This window comes from Mesocricetus auratus, unplaced genomic scaffold (genome assembly GCF_017639785.1).
Source record: "Mesocricetus auratus isolate SY011 unplaced genomic scaffold, BCM_Maur_2.0 Super-Scaffold_100010, whole genome shotgun sequence".
In the NCBI taxonomy this organism is placed as follows: Eukaryota; Metazoa; Chordata; class Mammalia; order Rodentia; family Cricetidae; genus Mesocricetus; species Mesocricetus auratus.
The window spans coordinates 42,978,085-42,991,150 of NW_024429194.1; the positions used below are offsets into that span (position 1 = coordinate 42,978,085).

General features: G+C 43.4%; 1 protein-coding gene across 3 annotated transcripts in view; it reads left to right on the forward strand.

The window, feature by feature from the left end:
• Positions 1–13,066, forward strand: part of Plekhm3 (pleckstrin homology domain containing M3) — a 151,160-nt gene that overhangs the window by 57,831 nt on the left and 80,263 nt on the right. For all 3 annotated transcript variants that reach the window (XM_013113798.3, XM_005070565.4, XM_040753447.1), the window contains exon 4: positions 4,410–4,555. In XM_013113798.3, coding sequence (XP_012969252.1) covers positions 4,410–4,555 — 146 coding nt within the window. The remainder of the gene's footprint in view (positions 1–4,409; positions 4,556–13,066) is intronic.

Below are 13,066 nucleotides of genomic sequence, written 5' to 3' on the forward strand. Positions count from 1 at the left end.
ACTGTATGCCACAAACAGGGTTCTGGTTAAATGGTGACATTTGTTTGCAAAAGTGTATCAGAGGGGAAGCTAAGCTCTTCAGAGCTTGTGTTCATTAAAGCCGTGAAGTGGGGTGGGAGGCAATAAAAAAGGCCAGTGAGTTCTCTTGTGAGATAGTTTTTTGTTCTTATGAATTGAATACTCTGAAAAGTTTCACAAAGAACCTAGGAGAATGCATTTGCTTTCATCTAACATGTAGAGTGTCTCCTTCCACAAATGCCCTTGAATTTAGAAATGTTGTTGAAAACCTGTTTGAAAGTACATAAAAATATATGTAAATAAGCCCTAATTAGTTATTTCAATTAATTATTGTCTGTCTACTTTGCAACTCTATTTTCCCCCATAATGTTGCTTTTCAGAGCCCACTTTTGGCACTCTTGAAAAAAAGTTTCTTAACAGTCATTTTTAAGAAAGCACACTTTCCCCTGTTGAAAACCTCACAATGATAAATTAAAATCCCAGATTGTGCCTCTTCATGGAAAATTGCTTCAGACACTTTCAGTCCGTGACCTGCAGTATGATAGTAAAGGCAATCTCGCTGTCAATCAGCAGAGCTGGGCTTCCTTCTTAGAGACAGATGATATGTGCTGTTTGGAAGATAGTGAGTCTGTATCAGGTCCGTAGCCTCCTGTCTTCCTCCCAGCCTCAAAGACAAGGACGTTGGATTGGGCCTAAAAAGCTTTAGTTCTTCCTCAGCTGAATAGGAGGCTTCCCAGCAGGAATGAAGATGGTCCGCGTGTAGCTGCTGGTGGAGCTCTTGCAGAGCTGTGTAGATGCTCAGTTCCATCTGCAGTGTGGGCACTAAACACTTCTAGACGGAGCTCAGTGCTTTTCCATAGCTGATGTCTAGACAGTGACTGAGTAATCTACATGTCTTCTGCACTGTCATTTAGAGCTTGGAGGAGGTTGGTCTCAGAGAAAACAGGGAATCAGTCCTAGCCTTTACACATCAGAGTCCCTGGTGAGGGATAGGGGAAGATGATCATGAGAAATATGGATTTCTGGTTGCTACCCCAATTCTACAGAACCAGCATCGTCTTGGGAAACGCTCTGCATTTGTCACAAACATTGTTAGAAAATTTGGATGCTTACTGCATTTGACCATCCACCAGTCTCAGCTGTCCAGTTTATCTTATTATGAAGAAGCAGGCCTAGGGAGTTGGTTGGGTCAGGTTCACAGTGTACACTGGACAAGAGTGGCCCAGGCTTCTGGTTCTGGATTAGCACTTCTCTGTACTTCACATGTTAGAGTAGTCCTAGGCATACAGACAGGTTCAAAATGACTTAACTGAGTGGACACCATGATTCCACATAAAGCAGTAAAGACACTCAAGGACCAGAGGTAGCAGTCTGCACAGCGTTACCCATGTCTAAACTAAAACCCCAAAGAGCCTTAGCTGTGTTCTCCCATCTCTCCTCTTATAAGCCCAGAAACCTGTGCAAAGTTCTGAGCATGTTTAGTTTGTCTCCGTGGTACATGTAGTTGAACACCCACTTGAGATCTGTGTGCCCAGTTGAAATAATAATTTTTTTTCTCTGTATAATCCTGACTGTTCTGGAAGTTTCTCTGTAAACCAGGCTGGCCTCAAACTCAAAGAGATCCACCTGCCTCTGCCTCCCAAGTGCTGGGATTAAAGGTGTGTTCATGCCACCACCACCCAGTGAAATAATAAACATTTTTAGGTTATATGTTTTCTATGTGTATTTGTATTTTTTAAATGTTGCCTATATTTGTTATAGAACATTAGAGTAAAGTCATTAAAATTACAGACTGGTAAGCCCATTAGTACCCATAGTATCCAGGAGATGCCTACTGATATAAATTCCAACAATTGAAAAACTAAACTGACCTAGTTCATTTTTTCAGTGTTTTTTGGTGGCAGTCTTTTATATGCATGTGCGCATGTGCCAGAGGGTACCTAGTTTAACATTTGTTGATTGTCTACTATGTGTTAAAGTCTGTGTTACGTGCTGAGGATAAAAAGTATATCTGAGAAGTTTACTGTTTGTTTGGTTGGAGAAACGACATTTCAAGAAGGCATGCAGTCAAGTGCAGCAAACAGCATTCCAGCATTAACCACCCAGAGTTGTGACAGCATCTCGTCTTTGGTCAAACAGAGGCTCATGTGGTCCTCATCTTTTGCACATTGTTTCTCATTCCTGAGCTAGCCTCAAGAATAGGCTCATAATGATTTTGTTGCTACTCAGTAGTTAAGAAAGAATAATAATGTTAAGAACCATGGGAAGATCTAGTTATTAGAATGTACCACTAGCATATGCAGTCCCCTCTGTTTTTAAATACAAGAGGATCTAATTCTCCCTGCAGAGGATATACTGTGAAATGGCATGGTTACTAATGCTATTTTATTTGTGATGGAAACTTCGTTAGATTTTGTGTTATTTCCTTTCTTTCTTTCTTCTTTTCTTTCTTTTTTTTGGGGGTGAGGGGGAGGGTTGAGACAGGGTTTCTCTGTGGCTTTGGGGGCTGTCCTGGAACTAGCTCTTGTAGACCAGGCTGGTGTACAAGATAACAGTGTGTTTTTTAATGCTGATGTGAACTCCCCAGGAGAAAGGAGAAAGGCTGGAATAATGAAGAGATGGAGAATGGCATCCTGCAGACAGCAGGGGAGTTGGCCAGGGGCTGAACCATGGAATGAGAGAAAAGGAGCCTGGCATGTATTGGAAGCTCATGGGAGTCTTTTCATTTACAGAGATCCACCTGCCTCTGCCTCTCCAGATTAAAGGCTTGTGCCACCACTGCCTGACTAAGGTCTTGTGGTATTTTCAGAGTTTATATGCGTCTTTTTGTAGGTACCCAGTTTGTATTAAATAAGCATTTGTTTTTGTTTTTTGTTTTTGAGCTCCCATATGTATGAATAGAACATAGTTCCTCCTATGGAAACATGGTCTCTTTGGGGTCAGGGCCATGATTATTGCCAGGTTCCTTGACAGTCCCTAGACAGTGTTCACAGAGTCATGAAACTCCTGGGATAGGACAAGGGCATGAAAAATTACCGACCAGCAGTTAGTGGTCTTGATAGCATGCAAGATTTGTTGTGGTTCCAAGCACTCAAGGCATTGGGTAGAAACTGATGTGTTTGCTGTGCTGAGTGTGTTTACCTGGAGATGATGTGGAGAGTTCTTGGGCTGGAATAAAGACGTTGTGTATCCAAAGGAGAGACATAGGAAGGAAAGCTGCAGAGGTGAGATGGGACCAGCCAATGCCAGATTCTTTTGTTTGTTTGTTTTTGTTTCTCTGTGGCTTTGGATGCTGTCCTGGAACTAGCTCTTGTAGACCAGGCTGGTCTCGAACTCACAGAGATCCACCTGCCTCTGCCTCCCGAGTGCTGGGATTAAAGGTGTGCACCACCACTGCCGGGCAAATGCCAGATTCTTTACATTGAGTTTTTTTCAAGTGAAGAAATGCTGTGCGTCTGATTTGGGGATCATTTCATCACCAGACCAGCTTACAGCCAAATTCAAACTCTACCTTTTATTTGTCGTGTAATCACACATAGCACATTTGACATTGCAAAATCCTTCCTTTCTTCCCCTCTCCATCTCCACAACTTTCTTCCTTTTATTGGTTTATGTTTTGGCTTAGTTTTGATTTTCTTTTTGTGGACAAGTCATGTCACCCAGGCTAGTCTCAAACTTGATATATAGCAAAAATGACCTTTAATTTCTGATCCCTTCCCTTTGTCTTTGAAATGCCTCCAGATGCAAGTGCCACCATATCACAGTTGTATGCAGTGCTGGGGGTTGAACTCAGACCTTCTTTTGCTAGACAAGTACTCCAGTAACTGAGCTAGATTGATAGCTCTTGGTTTTGTTTCTCTGAGACAGGGGCTCACTAAGTTGCCCAGGGTACTTGGGACTCAGGGACTTACTGTGTAACCTAGACTGTCCTTGAATCCAAGATCCTTGCTTCAAGTTCTGCAGATACAGGGGTGGACCACCATGCTGCCTTCATTTTTTCATTAGTAAAATAGGGTCTCTTTTCTCACAGATGTTGTGTAAGCCAAACAGTCCCGTGTTAGAAGCTCTAGCCAAGTATGTGATATAAATTATTCTGAGAAGGAAAGTGGGGAAAGAAAGACAGTGTAGAGAAACTGATCTCTGTAGCTATGTGCAGAAGAAGTAGAATCAGGGAAGGCCAGAGACAAGGGTCTAGTGAGGACAGTGTCTGCCCTCAGGAGGAGGGAGTCTGGACTCTTAGGCTGGGAAGGAGAGCACACATAGGTCCATGTGTTGTCTGCAGCTTCTCTTCAGCTACAGACTTCATCTAACCCAAGGGCTGTTCTGTGCAGCCTTTTTCTATGGTGTTCAAAGTCCAGCAGCAATCATAGTCTATCTTTTGCCTTGAACAGGATGCCAACGGTCTATCGGTCTTTCTAATGGCAAGGCCAAGGTGTGCAATTACAGTGGGTGGTACTACTGCAGCAGCTGCCACGTGGACGACAGCTTTCTCATCCCAGCACGAGTAGTTCACAACTGGGACACTTCAAAATATAAGGTAGGTGCCAACCTCGGGTACACGTGATGGTGGCAATTCAGGCGTTCATATATGTGAGGTGAACGATAAAGATAACTATAAACCTACTGAGGCAAGCTTGATTGGGTAGTCTCATTAAAAAACAAACAAACAAAAAAAACAGCAACAACAACAAAAAAACCTGGGTCTCACTTTGTAATTCAGCCTGACCCCAAACTAACAATCCCCGTCTCCAGCTGCCAAGAGTGGACTGACAGACGACACATTCCCATCATGTCCTATTGTACCACCAGATTTTATTTAATACTTCTCACACATGGCTCACTATTTCAAAGCTTTTGATTGTGATTCTTATTAATTTCCTAATTTTAAAATTTATTTAAATCTTTTGATCTATCTTTTTGTCTATACATTTTTACCTATAGGCCTTGGTAATGAACTATGGGTGCTAAGAGAATTCTATTTGATGGGAGGCCTCTCTTATGATTTTTATTAGGAGAAATAGAGACTTTCCATGAGCATGCCTATGGTCTCTGGAGAAGGCTTATGTGACCCAAAGTGTTTCTTGTGATGAAATAGCACTCTGATCCAGGTGAAGGCCAGTCTTCAAGCATGTTCAGCCCCTGGAACTGGAATCCTAGGAGAAGCCATGAGGACTTCTGGGTAACATCCTACAGAAGGAACAGTGTGGTTCATCATCTTCAGACCTTAATGAGAACCCCTGTTTATTAAAGAATGGGAGCTAATGAGAAGTTCTGGGATATGCTAAGAGCTTTGCACAGTAATGACTAGCAGACAAGAAAGACAACCAGGGAGTATGAATAGCACATATATGTAGCTATTAAAGTGCGAGTCAACAGGGGAAGAGGAAGACTCAAGACATGTTGGGTCATCCCAACATAAGAATGTAGGGAGAAGAGGGACACCAAAGAGCGTCTGGGGACCAGGAATGAGCGAGTGAGCAGTGAGGTAGAAGGAGCCCAGGCTGCCTGACAAGCCATGTGAAGAAAGTGCTGCCAGATGAACTGTGACAGATGCTGATAGGTCAAATAAGATGAGCCCCAGAACTGACCATTGGCTCCAGTCATGTGGACGTAATTAGTGACCCTAATGAGAGCAGTCTGAATGGAGAGGCAGGCACATAGAATGGGAAGAAAGAAAGAAGTGACAAGAATAGGAGAAGTTTTACTCAAAAGGGAAGAGACAGGTAGGGGAGTGGGGTCAAGCTAGGTTTGACTTTTGTTTAAATAGAAAAATAGATAACAGTGTGTTTTTTAATGCTGATGTGAACTCCCCAGGAGACAGGAGAAAGGCTGGAATAATGAAGTTGAGAGAGATGGAGAATGGCATCCTGCAGACAGCAGGGGAGTTGGCCAGGGGCTGAGCCATGGAATGAGAGAAAAGGAGCCTGGCATGTATTGGAAGCTCATGGGAGCCTTTTCATTTACCAGTAATTTAGATCAGATTTTTTTGGTTTCTATATCTGTGATCTTACAGGGGTTAAGATCCTATCTGGAAACTCCTGCTAATAGGGAAAAGTGGATTATTAGGAAATAATACCATTTATCCACCTGAGGGCTTCTCTGTAGTCATATAGTCTTCACTGTCCTCTTACAGAGGGTGCATTCCTCTGCCCCTGCTGTCAACCTTAGCTCTTCCTTTGCTTATTGTGGTCTTACCAACTCTGGTGGGTTGGTGTTAGTTAGACATCAGTCCAAAGCATATTTTAGCCCCTTCTTGTGTGTTTGGTTAGTGGGAGACAGACTCTTGAGCTTCCCCAAGTCTCAGTTTTCTTATATGTTAGATGAGCCCAGCCTGCCTGGGTTCAAATCTCGGCTTTGTTACCTGCTGATGTGTGGCCTGGGTCTGTTATTTAGACTCTGAGTGTTTTATAGTTTTCTTGTTTATGAGGTGAGGATAGTATTACTTCTAAGGAGTTACCACTGGTTGAATGGCTAAAATACGTAACGCAAGCAGAACGGTGCCCATCACACAGTGCATGCCAAATAAGCATCACAAGCATCAATGCTTTTGGTAACTCACACACTTACAGTTGAGAATTGTATGGAGTAGGTTATTAAAAGAAAAACACAAAAAGGTTGGTGGTTTGAGCTTTCTCAGCAGTTCTATGCTCTGAATTGAGGACTAGATAGATGACTCAGTGGTTAAAAGAGCATGTATTACTCTTGCAGAGGACCTGAGTTCAGTTCCCAGCACCTAAGTCAGACAATTTACAGCTGCCTGCAACTCTAGCTCCAGGGGATATGACACCCTTTTCTGGACTCCTTGGGCACCCACATTCATATATGTACATTCTTACACACACACACACACACACACACACACACACACACACACACACACACACGCACACACACACACACACACACACAAAACATAATTAATTTTTTTAACTTTAAAAAGAAAAGCACCAGAAATGGTGTGATAAGGGCTAGAGAAATGGCTTAGCCTTTAAAGATTAGGCTTATAACCAAAAGTATAAGGAATGGTGTGACAAGTACTTACTGAGTGGAAGTCATTATTCTCATCACCACCACGTTTATATAATTAATTGCTGGGTGTGTGTTTTCTCTGTGAAGGTGAGCTCAGGAGGTGTGGCTTACCACAGCCCATGTCACACAGTTGGTAAGCAGGAGTGACTGCTGAGTGGCTGAGCGTGAAACCCATCCCATGAGCACCTCAAACTCAACATACTCACCAAGTGCATGCTACCTGCACTTACAGATGCAAATACTCAGAGTCATATGAAAGTTCCCACGCTCTCCACCGCCAGACATAGGCAACGTCGTAGATTATTCCTTCCACCACACATGTCCTGGCCGCACAGGAACCAAGACTTCATTGTAACACGAGGTCACGTTCTCAGTCCCAGTACACTCAGGCCTCAGCGGCGGTCACGCAGCAGGAGTCAGTAGCCTTCTTTAATGGTGCTTCTTGCCTTCCAGCTCACTTCTCTTGGTCCCGATGTCACCTCAGATGAATTTCTTCCTCAGTCCTTATCTTAGTTTCTTCATCTTACCATAGAGGTAATAATAGTACCTGTGCCATAAGGATCCCATTTTCTTAACCTAGCATAGCATCAGTGCATGGTAAGTGCCCACTGCAGAATAGATACAGTTCCTTCTGTGATCTCTAGGTCCTGCCCACCTCTCTGGCTCCTTCATCCACATCCATCCCCACTAGTCTCTTCATTAAAATCACATCTACCCTTCTAATCCCTATCCTGCCAGTCTCTTTCACACCTCTTGGCTTTCGCTTGTTCTTACCTAGGCCCAGCAAATCCTAAAATCTGATCTGAGCCTTATTTCCTCCCCTAATTCCTTCCTTCCTTTTCTAGACAGTTATCATGGTCTCCCTGTGCATCTTGTACTTGACACTTCCAATACAGACTATAAATATACTCATGTGTGTATGAGATGAAAGCATATCTAGGGAGGCAGACTGGTTGGATTCACTTTATTAATGTGACATCTAACACCAAGCAAGTGGGTGTGTGAGGCAGTCCCAGCTCCATGGTCTGGTGAACTGGGGCTGGTGACACTTGCCAGCAGGATGGGATGCTCATCAGTCATGGAGAAAAAGCAAAGAGGAGGCACTGCCAGCAAGTGGCCAAGGCAGGCCTGGCTATTCAGAGAGCTTTGAAGATACAGAAACCACCATTCTAACTGGTATTGAGCCCTGCAATCTTCCCGTAAGATGGGCCATGCTGTGGTGGCCCTTCAACTAACTAGACCTGAGTTGAGGGAATAGATAGCTCACTGAAGATGTTTCCTAGGTACACTCACTTCATTCACGCACATGAGGAGTCAGACCTCTGCCTCCCACATTCTCAGTGGACCAGGGACAGTTTTCCGGCAGGAACACGGCCAGCTGATTTTATCTGGATCATCTGTCCCTGGCACTGAGGAACTATATTCCATTTAGTCCAGCATCTGTCTGTCTTTGCTCAGATACCAGGAATTAACTTAATGCTCCTAATTGTAAGGATCAATTTAGACCTATCAGTTTCTAAATCCAGACATCATTCTGTTAGATCTGCCTACCGCCTTTAATAGCAAGTACGTGACTGCTTGACTACCCATTGAAAAAAATGGGTTTGCAGAACAGAATGAAATTGTCATCTTAAGCATTTCCTGGCTGCCCTCTGGAGTATTAATAATCCTAATTACTTCCAAAAGCAAGATTGCATCCATTTCTGGTGCCTCTGCTACCGACTCAACTGGGCTCTGTGACTGAGAGGGAGTTAAACCCTGTCCTTAAATTCTGTAGCCATTTTCTCATGGAATTCTCTTCGGAGGAACCTCCCTGCCCCCTATTCAAACTGATCAGACACCACCAAAGCACTCAACTTTCTTACCATTTCCCCATAGCTGTGCTTTTAAAAAAATGTTTTGTGTGTCCTAGCCTGAATATTCACATTCCATTTAGCTAGGGGTTTTCCACGTTACACAAGCCTATCTCTCCATCTTGAGAGGCATTCAAGACAAGCTCTATTGGCTCTAGCTGCCTTTCCCACTTTATTCATTATTGACTCAAAATGTGTTATGAACTTAGAAATAAAACCAAACTGTTAAAACTGTGTCTGAATTAAGAGTGTGTAGCTCAAAGGGAATGTAATCCCTGCCCTCCATGAATGCTTTTATTTCAGTGGAGGGGGCAAAACATTAAATACATAAATACAAAAATGACTTTGGAAATGAAATACTTCTGCATGTTTGTCATTGTTTTAGAGTCAAGCTCAAATGTAAGCCTACATGCCAGTGCTGCCTAATTGCATTCTAGTCTGTCTCTGTTTTCAGCCTACCTATCTTCTGACAGGAAAGATGGATGGAGGAGAGACAGGGAGCACTGATTTTAAAGTACAGCGAGCAAATAAGTTAGGACAGAGTCCTTAAGAACTGAAGGAGCTGTGGCTGCAGACTCCTGAGCCCGCACAGAGCAAGGTGTCCAGAGTTCTAAGTCCTGGCTCCACTCTGCCATTTCATGACCATAAAGAAGTCATTTGGAGTCTCTGGACTTGATTAATCACAGAAAATGGGTTAATCCACCATTTTTCAAAGTAGATTCTGTGGAACACTTACAAGTTCAGCACTTGCTACCACCAGGCAATCCTGGTGAGGATCAAAAAGAGCCAATGGGTTTAGAGCTTGGTAGGAGGGGAAGTGAAGTTGGAGAAGACGCTCTGCTTCCGGTGGAGGAGTGGGGCATAGATAGATCATCCTTTCTCACGTCCTTCTGCCATCTGTGTGGCTGGAACCGCACACAACTGCCCTGTCTAGATGCAAATAGATTTGAGAAGTAGATAGGTTAAGCAGGTGATCCCCTTCCTCCTCTTCTTCCTCCCCTTCATCTTCCTTCTCCCTCTCTTCCTCCTGTCCTTCCTCCTCCTCCCTGTCATCACTACTGAGCTACATCCTAACCCAATCCAAGCAGTTTTTCTTTACTACCAAGTGTCTCAGCGTTTGAATATGAGACCGTGTTTCACTATGAATCAAGACAAGAAAATGCTATGCAGCATATTTATTTTCCTAACACTTGAACTTGTGGGACTAGTAATCCTGGGAGTACAGATTGAGAGAGTGACTAGATTGTCATTGCCTTTCCTTACTGTGCTGAGGTCGTGTCCTCCTGTGTTTTCTTCAGTCTTTTCCTCCTTTAATAGAAACGGGGCCCTCGCCACCACCGCATCATTTTCAGAGCGTGTCTGTGGTTGACCATTTATCCCCTTTACCCACTACTTCTTTACCCGGGGCTGGTCTGTGTGTGAACATGCCAGAATGTGCATGCTTCCAGAAACCTCTCCCAGGATTGTGCAAACCTAAACAAGATCCAATAATTCTGCAATTAATAGGTAGTTACCATTGTGACAAAACATGTGCTGTGTTCAAATCTGCAATGATTACCCTTAGTGTTCAGATCACATGTGCTCATTTGTAAATGCATGTGTGTGATCGCAGATTTGGTCATCACTAGTTTGTAATTAATTTCAGTGTGATTGTGCCATCTTTTCTAACTCTCCTTATTGTGAGGTGGAGGGGACATGTTTCTACTTGGACTCCTTCCCTCATAAGTCATTCAGACTGCAGGGCTGTGAAGACAGAATCAGCTCACACACTGAAACACAAGCACAGTTACGACATTGAGTTCCTATGGCATAAACCATTCTGTTTGTTCACTACAAGAGTAATAAAGCCAGGCATAGTGGTGCATATCTGTAATCCCCATGCTTTAGGCCAGTCTAAGCTAGCACATAGTACAGTCCCCAGAACCAACATTGAAAGAAGAGAATCCAGTCCTGAAAGTTGTCTTCTGACCTTCACAGGCAAAATATGGCATGAAAATTGCCAACCTAGCAATTGTCTGAATTTGCACACATTTGCACAATAATAGTAAATAAAAATAAGAATAACATTTTGGCATTTTTCCTTTCACAATTTGGTTTGCCTCAAGGACACTAAGTAGCTCAGCTATTTATTGGGACATGCTTGATGTTAACATGTGATTCATGTCATGTTTAGACTAACAAGAAAGAAACTTTCACCTAGGAATACCGTTGGTTTCTTCTCCTAGGTTTACAAGAGTGTAGTTTCTTCCTTAGGCTAGTAGTCATTTAAAAGTTTTTCTTCTTGGAAAATGCTTTGTTTTTGTTTGTTTGTTTGTTTGTTTTCCTTCGAGACAGGGTTTCTCTATATTGCTTTGGAGCCTGTCCTGGAACTCCCTCTGTAGACCAGGCTGTTCTCAAACTCACAGAGATCTGCCTGCCTCTGCCTCCCGAGTGTTGGGATTAGGAAAATGCTTTGTAATGATAGTGGAGCTTTGAGTGTTAAATCATCTTGCCAATTGAGGGAGGAAAACTTTGAGAAGGAGATAAAGCTCTGTTTTGCAAAACTAGCATTTATTCCATGCCAGATTGCAAACTTTTATAAAAACTACCTCACCAGTCTTTGTGAATGGAGTGGAATCAACAGAATCTGGGCTCTGAAGACCTAGACCATGAGCTCAGCCTTGTTGCCAAAAATGGCTGCAGCAGCAGGGATGAGCTTGCACACCCTGGCAGCCGCGTCAGTGGTGCGCTTCACTTCGCCGGAGAAGGGCTAGTGAGTAAACTGGGAAGGCAGAGCCTTGGACGTCCCTGAAGCCAGCTCTGTCTCTCTTTCGTCATTTCAGTTTGTGAGCACTGCTGTCAGTAGCTGCTGTCCTGTTAGTCCCCTGCTTTCGCTGCCGCTGTAAAAGGTTCTTTCCTCCTTTGCTTTTGGGCTTGAGCAGCACCTGAAGAGAGAAGCCTTTTAAGGCCTGGGAGACTGGCCAGTGCCCTTTGTCCTTCTGTTCACCTACTAAAAGGTAGCATTGTTAACCTAATTCAGCGGGGCCCTGGCTCAGTATAAACACTGTTCTGTACACCCGGGAAGACTAATTGAATTGTACAATACATCATTTTTCAGCAACAGTTTCAAGTGGATTGTACTTCGCTTCCCTGAACACCATCAGGCTTTTTTCCTCATCGAAGATATTTAAGTGCAGGAGATATTTAAACACAGTAAATACAACGTGTAATTCAGAAACAACTCAATTTTGTCTTTCTGCGTGGAGCCGCAGCTGGGAGTTGCCTGAGGACAGGGCCATGACTGCTTTGTTCTTCACTGAAGGCCTGGCCCACTATGCTGTCTGCCTTCTGCTCGTATCTTTGCCTCACAGATGAGAGACTAGAGGCTACTGCACTCTGGTACCTTGTTGTTTCTGACCTGATAAAGCAGTTAAAGGTCCAGGCTAATTCTGGGGGCTGTTTGGTAACCTGGATTTTTAGTCTATTAAGTTCCTTTAACTTTGTTACCCTCTGCAGGATATCATAGGGTCAGACTGCACAAAAGATATCCCAGAAATAATGACTTATAAACACACACACACAATTTAAGAAATGGTGCACTTTTTTTGTTTGTTTGTTTTTGGTTTTTTTTGAGGCAGGGTTTCTCTGTGGTTTTGGAAGCTGTCCTGGAGTTAGCTTTTGTAGACCAGGCTGGTCTTGAACTCACAGAGATCCGCCTGCCTCTGCCTCCCAAGTGCTTGCTGGGATTAAAAGTGTGTTCCACCACCACCTGGCAAAATGGTACTACTTTTATAGCCCTGCCAGAAATGAAAACTTCAATGTGAACTTTCCACTTTAAGAAGGTGGTAATGCTGAACCTTGTGTTTGTGTTTAAGAAGCATGCTTTTATTAGTGCATAATAGCCTCACATCTAGTAATCACGCTTCCACATTATACACTGGGGGACCTGGTGATTTTGTCAGCCTGTTGTCCCCTCCTCATACTTCCCTGTTCACTTTGTCCATCAAATGAATTTCCACCTGTAATCCCAGAGCTAGATCCAGCGTAGCTTGCTTCATCGGGCCTACCTAGCTCTCAATTCCCCTTTAAGGTGATTCTTCTCCTTTAAGCTACCTCTGTGGCTCTAGTGACCACAGGCTCATGTGTTTTGTTGTGAGTGTTTATCTTTTGTCCTAGTAGCCCCTTGA